At 43.8% G+C, this 12,336-nt stretch overlaps 1 protein-coding gene across 2 annotated transcripts in view; it reads right to left on the bottom strand.

The window, feature by feature from the left end:
* The window catches only part of LOC121439272 (rap guanine nucleotide exchange factor 4), a 261,927-nt gene that overhangs the window by 53,184 nt on the left and 196,407 nt on the right, over positions 1 to 12,336 (bottom strand). For both annotated transcript variants that reach the window (XM_041639726.1, XM_041639727.1), the window contains 5 exons: positions 5,339 to 5,423; positions 4,779 to 4,839; positions 2,779 to 2,855; positions 2,293 to 2,439; positions 351 to 466 (listed from right to left, as the gene is read on the bottom strand). In XM_041639726.1, the coding sequence (XP_041495660.1) occupies positions 351 to 466; positions 2,293 to 2,439; positions 2,779 to 2,855; positions 4,779 to 4,839; positions 5,339 to 5,423 (486 nt within the window). The remainder of the gene's footprint in view (positions 1 to 350; positions 467 to 2,292; positions 2,440 to 2,778; positions 2,856 to 4,778; positions 4,840 to 5,338; positions 5,424 to 12,336) is intronic.

Below are 12,336 nucleotides of genomic sequence, written 5' to 3'. Positions count from 1 at the left end.
ACAGATTCTCATCCCTGGGTGGGGCCTGCGCCCTGAGCTGCCTGGCAATGCCTCCTTGCATTGTTCTCGTAGGGTCTTCTTTCTGAAGCTATTATGGCTGAACAGTGTGGAGGGAGAGGCTTCGGGGAAGGACAATATTCTCTCTGGCATTGCTCTACACAGCACCAAGCTCAATGCAGTGCCAGAAATGGATACATTATATGCCACAAGATGTGTGATTAGTCAATAGAGAGAAAAAAAAGCCATACACTGCCATCTTCCACAAAAAGGGAGAGCACGCTATTGTAGACATGATACCATGTGAAAGGTTAATCATAGTCTGGCAATTACAGTGTTGGATGCAAACATACTTTTGCTGAGGCTGTGAGTTTCCTTGATTAGAAGCTCTGCTCCCCGCTGGGACCTTCTCCAGCACCAAGACATCTTGGTCATGTTCTTTAAGTCTGACTGTATTCGCCTCAACGTCCTGCAAACACAAATTATACCACATACAGATGCTGCCGTTCATTCAGACAATGACAGAAATTTCCAAAGCTTCAGAAACTCATTTGGCGCTTGTGATGTTAATTGTCGCGTCTACAAATTAAGCCATTTTCAAAGTCAAGGGCTGGAATGGTCAGAGGGAGGACCAGATGAGGTTTGAAGCATATGGTCTGAAAAACTGCTTTTTTACCCTAGTCTCAGAAAATCTCCGGAGGGGCCTGGTGTGGTGGTGGGAAATCTCTGGGGAGGGCACGGAGCAGGCTAACTGAGAACCAGAGGCATTTGTTCTTCCTAGAAATATGTGGCAAACAGCACCGAGCTTCAGCAAAGTCCTTTCCTGTGATCCTTAGGAGTGGCTCGTCTATCTACATAAGCAACTGCTTTGTTTTGATTTTGACACATGTGGGATGTGTGTGCATCCATGTTCCTTTGTGTGCACTCCACCTGTGCAGTTGTACACGCAGAAACCAGAGGTCTACACCTCAGCCGCTCTCCACCTATTCTTTGAGACAGAGTTGCTCACCGAACCTGGAGCTCTCTGACTCAACTAGACTGGCTGGCCAGCGAGCCCCAGGGGTCCGCCTGTCTATTTCCCAGCTCCAGGGCTACAGATGCACGCTACTGTGGTTGGCTCTCTAGGTGAGTTCTGGGGATCTGAACTCAAGGCCTCTGGCTTGTGCAGCAAGCCCTTTACAGACTGAGCCATCTTCTGAAGCTCAAGCAACAGTTCTTTCAAAATCAAACTGAAATGCGATCCAAGCCCTTCTCAGTTGTTTTGCATGGCTTTATAAATGATGTCAGGGATAAAAACGCTCCAAATATGACTCTCTCAAATAATTTTTTTGGCAGAGTGTAACCTCATGTGTATAAACGCCAGAGTTAGTCAAGTTCACCTAAACATTAATATACTTTAAAATAGTCACTCTGAAAATTTTACTAGTTTTTCTTAATATTTATTTATTAAACTCACAGCCTCATGGAAGAGATTTTGAGGCTAGCCTGTCAATAATAATATTTTGCCTCCATTTTAAATGACACTAGATAAGGACCAGATTCCTATGATTCCCTATATTATCCAAAGGTATAAATTTTATTATTATTAGTTCATTATTCATTATCATCATCATTATTATCGTTTGTTGTTTTGTTTGTTTTGGTTTTCAAGACAGGGTTTCTCTGTGTCGCACTGACTGTCCTGGAACTTGTTTTGTAGACCAGGCTGACCTCAAACTCACAGAGAGCTGTCTACCTCTACCACCTGAGGGCTGGTAAGATTAAAGGTGTGTGCCACCACCACTGCGCAGATGAATATACTTCATTGGATCACTAGACTAGGCATTAATTTCCATTGACAAGCACTCAGTAAATCGAGATATGAGATAGATATGAGAATGGCTCAGAATTGGGAAGAGTTAGGACATGGACCATAAGAAGACATGGGGCCAAGGGAAGCCGCCACTCTGCTGGACAGTAGGGTAGAAAAGGGCATAAAAAAGGATGAAATCAAGACCAGTGAGAAGCTTCTTATTAGACTTTATATTTTGCTAAGGCAACTGCTATTATTGTCCATTCATATGGATCAGTATAGGCAAATGTAGAAGTATTTGATACAGAAAAATATTAGGCGTCTGCTGCTGGTCTCCAGACTGTACACCAGCACACGGAGCAGGCCCGTGTCACAGCTAAGGCCCTTGGTTCAAGCATCCCTTTGCCGCAGTCCTGTGGGGTGAACAAGCCACTCAAACCCTTTCTTCTTCAAGAAGGGGGAAAACAGGAGATCCTTCTGCCAAGGGTGGGCTCTCAACTCACCCTCAAAATCCGGTTGAAATCTTCCTTGTCGACTCTTAGGAAGTGACAGTTATCTTCTCGGAGAACAATGGAGGCCGCTCGTGGGGCATCGTTCACAAGAGCTAACTTGCCAAAGTCATCTCCCTCATGCAGGGTGCAGACCACACCCTGGGGAGAGCAGGACATTCAGATAAAACGGGTCAGACACCCTCCTTCCTCACCCCCAATCCCCCCAAACACCGTGTATATAAATGGGCTGCATCTAGTATTATATAATTCAATTAAAATGGCTCAATTTTTCTTTCACGGAGTAAATACAGTCAATGAATGGCTGAGTGCAATAATTGAGAAAATTTATGATCAAAGATGAAATTATGTCTTTTCTACAGGTAGTAACAATACCATGGTAAGTTCGATTGCAGCAACGTTTGTTACTACTTAGAGACACACTGGCAAATGGAACACAATTAAGTTTCAAAAAGGAAGACGATATATATAGATATATACCTTGCCATAAATGACTACATTCACCGATCCTTTTAGAATAATGTACCAGGAGGTACCTTCTTCCCCCTGGTTAAACACTAGACACAAAAAGATAAAGAGACTTATGACAAGAATAGAAGCACATCAATATAAATTACAGCTTATCAAATCATCACTTTTAAGTCCCCAGAATTACGCATACATAAAATACAAAAAAAAATTTACTGGCAAATCCTAACTAATTCAGGTGGAATATCATTGTCTTTCTGTGGAACATGAAAGGACAAGAGACGGTACGATTTGCTCTGCCCTGAAAGGCAGGTGTTTACTGGGTATCAATTTACCAACCAGCCATTTCTTAATGGAATGCATGTTTCCCCCACAACTCATAAAGCATTGTGTCGTAGAAAATAGGTTTTAAAAGTGACCTGACCAGTAATGCAAAGTTTGAAAACATGCAAATCGGTGCTGTCGCATGTTGATAAATATATACCTCCACATATGCTTTCAATTGGTTAGATGATAACTAAGATATTCAAAGTAGGAACCCCCGGGGGGAGGAGAGAAGGGCAGACTGAAGGAAGGGGCATGTATACTTCTGTAGAGATGGAGTGTTTGATAAAAAAGGAAATATTTCAATAGTCTGTGTTTTCATCCAAAACATAAATATTTTATAATACAGTGGAAACAATGCGTGGATCTGAACGAAAGAATTAAAAGACAAGCAAAAATTGAATTAGATGAAAAAGAATTAAGAGACAAAAATTAAAAAAAAATGGGAACGTGATTCTGGAAAGGCAGAGAAATCAGTCTCTTGCTGACGGAGGCGACAGAGTTGGAAACAAGACTCCTAATGACCAAAATAACATATTTTAAGATACGATTTTTCAAAACGCATTTTGCGTCTATAATTCACATTTCCTATTTAATTTTAGCGATTGTGATGTAGCTACCAAAGAGCAACACTTTCCTGGAAGTTTGTCTCATTGATGTCGACTAGCAAAGTGTTCTGTGTCACCGGGTTTAGGAAGTGTCCGTTTATACCTAACTGTCATTTTCTCTTTGGCACAGAACCCCGGAGAACCTTCGCCTGCTGATTCACCTCCTGATTCTGCCACCGATTAGACAAGGGGGCATTTCCTGGCCTTAACCCCAGCTGTGGGAGGATTTTGTAGGACTAGCCGAAAGACCAGCTTCGGGAACACCGCTTGTCTCTATTGGTACCAGAGTTTCTTGCCTCCAGGAATGAGCACAGGGCTGGATGACAGCTTAGATCTTAGAGAGATGCCCCACGTGATTGACACGCTGGAAGTATCTGAGGCCAAGAAATTCTCCTGGGCTTGGAGCCCATGGTGCAAAGTGAAGAAGCCCATGAAACACAAGACTTTAACTGTAACAGGAAATTTCATAAGCCAAGCTAGTTCTTTAAAAAGTTAATTTAAACTCTTTGTGACTGGCTTTTATGTAGCCCAGGCTGGTTTCAAACTTGCTATATAGCCAGGGATAACTGTGAACTTCAAACTCTCCTACTTCCATCTTCCAAGTGCTGGGATTATAGGCATGAGCCACCCTTCCAATTCCATCCCCTGATCCCCTGGGGTTTATGCAGGGCTGGGGATAGGGACCAAAGGACTGTTTCACATGTGCTAGGTTCTGCTAACTGAATGATCCCCCAGTCCCAAATTAGTTCTTCCAAATCCACAGCTTGAAATGAAGTCACCAAGGAAGCTACCACCCACAGCCCTGTGAGGAGAGCAGAGACTTCATCCCACCCATTTTGGACACTGTTGAACCAGTGGGTAGACAGCCAGGAGGACCAGACAGGCAAGTGGTACACAGATGGTGCTGGGAAACCACCAAACTTCAGATTAATGGATGCAGCTGGAATAGCCACAGGTCCAGAGAAGGGCGAGTGCCCCGTGCCATCCTTCCAGGATGGGACCAACAGGGAGAGTACCGCATTGACCTGGAATAGCACACGGCGTGGCCAGGCACAGCGCTTCATTAGGGCTCACACTTACGCACAGTTCCTCCTTTGGCGTGAGACTCGAAGATGAGAACCCCTGCTAACTCCCGCTTCACCTAGAAGGGAAAGAAGGGCTGTGGGACGGGGAGGTAAAGGAGAGGGCTCTTGTGTTTTGTGTGGGTGCCCGTCAGCTGTTGTCCCCAGCCAGGCTCACCTCAAGCTGTCTCTCTCACCTTGATTATACAAACTCCTGTCATCCAGAACTACTTTCACTAGACTGGGATCTTTGCTGCTGGGATCTCAAGGTCTGTACTAAAACAATAGAAACTCTTATAACAAATTCCCCTGGGTGGCATTTATTGATCTCGTGGGGTGCCAGCAGGCCACAGTGAACATGCGTGAGAGTTTGCTCTCTCCTTCCACCGTGAGGATTACTGGAATGGAGTTCGAACCTTAGGTCTGTACCTACACCCATGCTGGGTCATTTCTTAGGCTCAGATACTGTGTTTTGTTGTTGGTCTGTGATTTTTTAAATTTATTTATTTATTTATGTTTGTGTGTGTACAGTGTTTGAATGTATGCCCATGTGTCACAGCTTGACTAAGAGAGACTTACTGTGGTAGAAAGATGGGATAAGGCTTTGATATGAAGGAGCTCATCATAGATAATCTCTAGGTCATCCACAGTCCTCTGGCCAGGTCTACAAAGAAAGACAATGACAAAACATGCTGTTATACAAGATTCAAATAAGGAAACGGATCCCGTGGTCAGTAACATGTCCAGGGGTTTGTTCTACATGGGAAGATGCTGACTGAGGGAGACATTGTGCCATAACAACCCCCAAGGTACCAGAAGTGAATGTACTCACCAGTGGGAAGGATATGGGAGGAGCTCTGTGTACCCAGGCTCCTCTCCCTTCCAATCTCAGGGGGACAATCACCCTACATGGTCATTGGTTAACTTGCCTGACACTTCATACATAATTATAAAACTTTGCTTCTTATTACATCCTTCATCAACAATGATAAAACTTGCCTCTAACAAGGGGACACTTGGTTGATGAACTTGACAATAGATTGACATTCCCTGAACTCTGGTGTAGGATCTTAGCCTAACGAAACGGTAACGTTGCTGCTCTTATTGTTCCAGGTTACGCTCAATATTCCTCCCAGAGGACTCCAATACGGAATGATTTCTTACCCAACCCTAAGGAGCCATGTGCATCCGGTGAGAACAAGGCAAATCACAGCGCCTGGGATTTCAAAGAGAGGGAAAGGGAAGTACGCCCATATATCTGAAACTCTGTTCTATGGACTACCATGGCCCACAAAGGGTTAATGATTTGTGTTACTGATTTTTTTTTTAATGCCAAAACTTAGTACTATATAAAGTTAGAAATATACTTCTGATGTGTGGAGTAAGGGGTTATTTTTAGCATAAGAAGTTTGAATAAATTCCTAACCACTCTTTGTCTCTAAAATTATTTTGGAGCCACTAAGGGCATTTGATAATATTAATGATAAGAGATAAGATTAGTCAGTAATTTTTTTTTAATGTTCCTTGCAATATAAGGAAGTCTGACTAACATGTTCTTGAAAGTTGTAGCTAGGTTATTAATCCTGAGAAGGCTGGGAAGTTAGAGAAAAGGCTTGTGTAGTGACACTCATCATCTGTGGGGCTGAATGAGGGTGGCCCCACAGGCTCCTGTATTTGAACTCCTGGTCTCCAGTGGGTAGAACAAGAAGTGTGACTTTGTTGAAAGAGGTGTGTCACTGGGGGTGGGGTTGAGGTTTTAAAAGTCCATGCCATTCCCAGTTAGCTTTCTCTGTCTTGTGGATTTGTTTCAACATGGGAGCTCTCAGCGACTGCTCCACTGCCTGCCTGCCTGCCGCCATGCTCCCCACCATGACGGTCCCGGACTCTAACCCTCTGCAACTGTGAGCTCCAACAGACCTTTTCTTTTATTAATTGTGTTGGTATGGTGTTTTATTGCAGCAATAGAAAAGTAACTGCGACACCATCCCTTTAACCTTCCATGGGAAAACCAGAGATGGTTCCTTCTTGAGAGAGATGTGAGATTTACGCAGAGCCGTGAGTGTTAACGAACCTCCATAGTTATTCGTGTACGTGGAAAACAAAACCCAGCAACATGCTACCCAAACCTCAAACCAAAGTGAAACAAACTTCAGGGAGAGTATGGCTTTAGTCCGGTGATTTAGATCGGGGACTTAAGTCAACTGTGGAGTGTTCCGAACTGCGCTGTAAATACGCTGGAATGGGTAGCTGGATTAAATAAATTTGCAAACACATAATCGCACAAGGTAAGTGTCAGGCCTACTTGGAGACAGCTGGGGAAGAAAACATTAGGACTCACACATGACCTTCATAAGGGCAGCTTTGTCATGAACAAAAGAATTCTACGTCCTTGTTACCCAGACTCAAAGGAAGATGACCTGTTTATTAATCCTAACTGCACAAACACGAAATCCAGGACTTGGGAGATGCCGACCACATTCATTTCCTGCCAAGGATCATCGCTGAAAAACACAATGGCACGCTGGTCTAGCGCTTAGCTGTGTCACCTGGGAAGTGCAGACCCTCAAAAGACACCGAGGAGAAGCTGGGGCCCCAGGGGTGCCAAAGAGACAAGCCCTCTTAGCAAGTGCCCAATCTAGCACTTGACTTACTCATGGGGATTTTGTAAGGAGTACCCTTGGGGATTTAAAAGTCAATTAAGTCAGCCCCATGCATCTGCGGCCATAGAGGCAGCCATGGGGGAAAGCACAGGTAGGTATAATAGGATTACAGCTCTTCAGCCGGAGGAGCAGCGGAGAGGTCCCACTGTTTGGGCTTCTTGACTTCAGCTGCGACAGCACAGTTGTTCCTAGATGTTTGTCTAAAACAGAGGGAAAGACTGGACAGCCTCAGGCTGGAGAAATACTCTTTATCTTAGCAATAAATGGGAAGTAGAGGCATGACCTCTTTGACCCCACACAGCTCTCGTGAAGCAGAGCCTGCTGGGAAGAAACCTAGTAGAGAGGTCCACCTTACTGCTTTCAGGAAAGGCTCTCGTGGGGTACCACTAGAATACAGACACCCGAGTGGTAGCCTGCCCCAGCCCTGGCCATCTATCTTCAGTAACCAACCCATGGGAATAATACCTTCTACAGGGACTGACCAAGTGCTGTGGTGAAATACGTGGGGGGCCCTTTGAAACCAAATTAAACAATGTCTAAACACGGGCTAGCTTTCAAATGAATGGAAAAAGAAAAGGAAAACATTGCAGCAACAACAACAACAACCAAACATTTCCGTGGTCTGAAGTGTTCAATGAGAAGACCAGGCTGACTGCTGCCGTTTGGCAAAAGACGGAGGTTGCCAGGAGTTCTTTGGTCCTGTTTACAGCAAGTGCTGTAATGAGGTAAGAGAAGTCAGGGTTGCAAGACAGGAAGAGACTTACTTCTTAAAAACGAGTCTATTCACAATTCACAAGTGATTTAAAAAAAAAAAAAAAAAAACATTCGTAAGAGATTTGCCCAGAGCCAGGACCCTGTCCCTCTGGGGCCTCAACATGTCATTAGGATTGACAGTTGAGGTTAATGCTAGGGAGAAAGCCAGACGGAGCTAAAATCAGTCTAGTCAACCTGCACCCACCTAAGCAAATCAAAACGTGAATCCCTCTCCTAGCCTGAGTGAATCTCAATGTCGGCCAGCCATAGGAGTAGCCACAACGCATCTGGCTGCTCCCAAGGGCACCAGCTCAAGGCTGCTGTGCCATCTAGTGTCTTTGGGAAGGTTCGTCTCCCCTCTCTTGCTCTCAGATGGAGGTACTCCCATTGATCTGCCCCAAGCCCTCAAAGAGCACCTGAGAACATCTAACACTGAACCTTCCCCACCACAACCTCTGAACAAAGTCATAGTTTTAAAAGCTGGTCTCTCATAGCGAATAGTGGCATTAGGCACCTTTCGTGCTTTGGTCTTTATGGGGGTGACAGGAGGAAATGGAGAAGCGATCCTACAAATTAGTCCCCAGCCTGTTCAAACGGCCATGAAAGGGTCCCAAGGGCTGAAGGCAATTTGGCTTTTAAGAGGAAAAGGAAACGGGATGTGCCGGGGGGGGGGGGGGGGGGGGGCGGATAACTCCCATGGACCTTCAGAAGGGGTACCTACAAGGCCAGGGAAGTGAATTGACTCTCTGGATATTCTGAGTGGCAGCTGGTGAATGTCCCTGGTCTTTACTTGTCCTTCTCTGGATGTCACAGGGAGAGATGTCAGGCATTCCTGCTTCTTTACAAACCTGCGTGGTGCCAGACTGATGTGGATTTGCTGCATCCCGCTGGGGAAAGGCCTAGTTTCTGCAAGGGCTGCATTCTGGCAGTGATGTCTAGTTACAGACAAGATAATAAACAGGGATGGAGGGAGAAGCAGTTTATACATTAAAGGATGGGCGGGCTCAGGTGATATTGGACGCTGCTGGTAAATACCGCTTTATCAAGGAATTTATCAAGGTCAGAGGCAGTTCCTCAGCTGTCGGGATGTGGGTAAAATGAGGGATTCACCCATTTACCCAGAAGCATATAGGCATGGCTGGGGGTTAGGGGAACAGGACAATATGCAGCTGAGAAAGCAAATAAACTGGTTCCAGTAGACCTGCTATCTGGTAGACCCAGTTTGGTGTGGAAAGTCAACAATAGAAATACAAGCACAAGTCATGTTTAAGCTTCTAGTTTCCAACAAGTGCTTTGTTTACCTCTGGAGGGACGTTTGTTTCTGATGGAGGATTTTACCACCATCCACTTGACACTCTACTTGTATACGTCATGTTTTAGCCTCCCATTACTTTCAGGTGCTCTTGAGACTGTGTATAAATCTTACTTCTTCCAAGTGTGGTAGGGGTCTGTGCTCTTGTCTAGAGAAACAGGTTGCTGTTGTTGTTTGTTTGCTTGCTTGCTTTTTCCACCTCCCAATATCCTTCTTCATGCATGTCAGGGGCATTACCTGTGACTAACAGGGAAGTGCCCTGCCCAGCTGCCACCCTCTCAAATTAACCACCAAGAAGTTTGCTAGATGCAAGTAGCTATTTTTCGTTCTAACTGGCAAGCCTATGTAGTCGGGCTTTACATGTCTCTATGAGATTAGAAACCTATATAAACTCTCAGCAAACAGCAAAAACTTTCTGCTTGTAAGAAAGAGTGCCATCCCATAAGACATGGGGTCCTAGTTCCATAGGTCAGAGACTCTACACCCTAAATGCTTTTAGGACAAGGTGTTTGGTTGAGCTCAGGAATAGAATATGCCTAATAGTCTTCCAGAAAATGTCTTACAAGAACACTCTACTATTTAAAAAACGAAAGAATTGTTTGTTTTTATCTTCTATGTATGGGTGAATTCTTACATGTGTGTATGAGCACCATGTTCCTACCTAGTACCCAGAGCCCAAGAAACCCAGAAGAGGTTGTCAGAACCTCTGGAACTGGGATTACAGGCAGTTGTGAGTCACCATGAAGGAATAAGAACTAAACTACAGTCCTCTATAAGAGCACTTAAGTTCCCGTAGCCACTGAGTCATCTCTACAGCTCCTAACATTAAACTTTGTAATAAGTACAACTACTGGTATTTTCCTTTGAAATACCCAAGTATTAAGTGAAGGAGGACACACCAAAATTAGGAAGGATTCAGATGGAAAGCTCACACTTTGCCTTTGGGTACAATAGAAAATGTAAACTTTCAGATGTGCTACAAGGACATATTGTTAGCTTTACTTTTTTTCTCAGTAAATTGTCAGTTCTTATCTGGGATAGTTGAATTATCCCATTTTCCCCTTATCCTCATCCTCTCCTTCCTTCCTTCCTTCCTTCCTTCCTTCCTTCCTTCCTTCCTTTTTTCCTTTCTTCCTTTTCCTCCTCCTTCTTCTGTAATTCTATCCTAATTTATTAACTCTACTAGAAAGGAGAAACCCAAAGCAACATTGTAGGAAGGAAAGAATCAAACAAGAGAAGCCCTTGACATCCATTAAGCACAACTTCTTCTGAACACAGAAAGTTATAATTAGCCATGTAGAGTTTGTAGAATTATTTAATGCTTCAAAGGGATGAAGGATGTGAGGTCACCATGTAAAATACCCAGTGTTATTCAAATGTGAGTCACTACATCTTGTGTGTGGTGCTGAGGGAGTAAAGTGGTTCCTTTCAGTTGTGGTTTGTTTTCCAGTACCTCTCCTAGACATCTGTAAAGACAAGCCTATTAATAATTCCAAGTCAGGGACCAGTTTTAGCAATATGCATGAGAGCCAGGCATGGTTGTGGACCCTGTTAGTCCCAGCACTCCAGAGACAGAGGCCAGCAGGCATCTGTAAGTTTGAAGCCATCCTGCTTTACAAAGTGAAACTCTGCCTCAAAAAATAAATGCATGAAGCACATATAATTTTAAGAAAGCATTGTTTATCTGAAATCTAAATTTAGTTGGGCATCCTATATTTAATCTGGAAATATGAATCATAAGTCCCTTCATTTCTGTGGCATCAAGTTTTGACAATGTCACAACTACACAACCATGTGGACTCTGCTACTGACAACACAGAGCAGAACTCAGTGCACCAGATACACATAAGAGGCTCCTGAAGCCTATGAGGAAAGAATAATATCCATTATTATAATAACCCTTTATGGACAGAAGAATCATCAGGACCTCTCTCAAAGCAGAACACTCTCTCTACAGCAGACGGTACACTTACATTCTATTCTACAGGGTAATAATTTATTGAATGAGTTATGCTGGTATTTCAGATTTATAGAGGAATGATTTAATGAGATGAGGTAATCTTGTAATAACTACTTTAAAATCCAATTTCCATGATGTCGTTCTTCACCAATGCCCAAGACATAACCTACAAAGCCATTCTGAGACCCTTTAGGACCATGGCAGCACCAGAGTTAGACATCTGGATCAAATTCGTAGTCTACCATGGTCTGGATAACCACAGGCAACAGCGTTTGCCTAAGCTTCTGGCTCCCAATCTATAAGGTGGGAAGTACGTGCATTAACTACCCCTCTGTTGGTTGAGAGAACGGAATTAAAGAAGTATTTAGCCCAGTGCCTAGCACACAGGCTCTTAATACATGCTGCCTATCACTAAGTGTAATTGCATTTGTATTTCCATTTACAAGCCCTTGGAAAGGAGGGAGAGGCTTAGCAGGCATTATTAAATCTTTGAGATTTGCACCCAAGAGATGTTGGATGCGTGGTGGCAGATTTGTGAGAATAGAATCCTGGCTCTCATGCTCCATATTACTGACAAGTTATTTAGCAGGCTCTTGGATTGCATGCATGTATTTCAAATGGTATCATTAAGTTCTCCAAAAACCATTAATTTTAATCTCATACAAACATCTAGCTGCTCTCAGTCTTGGCCCATCTAGTCCATTCTCTACAGTTACTATAGTTGTCAACTTCAGAGAAGTCAATACAGTGCATAGCTGACCATTCACACTGTCCGTTTATGCTCTTCCATGGTTCTCTAAAAGGACTGCAAATTCCTTCTAATGTCCAATGATGGCATAACTGGCCTTCCTTCATCTGACTACCTTAACTCTGCACCTGGTCCGGGAACTCC

The sequence above is a fragment of the Microtus oregoni genome, unplaced genomic scaffold (assembly GCF_018167655.1).
Source record: "Microtus oregoni isolate MIOR12 unplaced genomic scaffold, Mior012 000060F_ref0000265, whole genome shotgun sequence".
Classification (NCBI taxonomy): Eukaryota; Metazoa; Chordata; class Mammalia; order Rodentia; family Cricetidae; genus Microtus; species Microtus oregoni.
The sequence above is the reverse complement of the archived record's forward strand: the minus strand, read 5'-3'. Positions and strand labels throughout refer to the sequence as shown.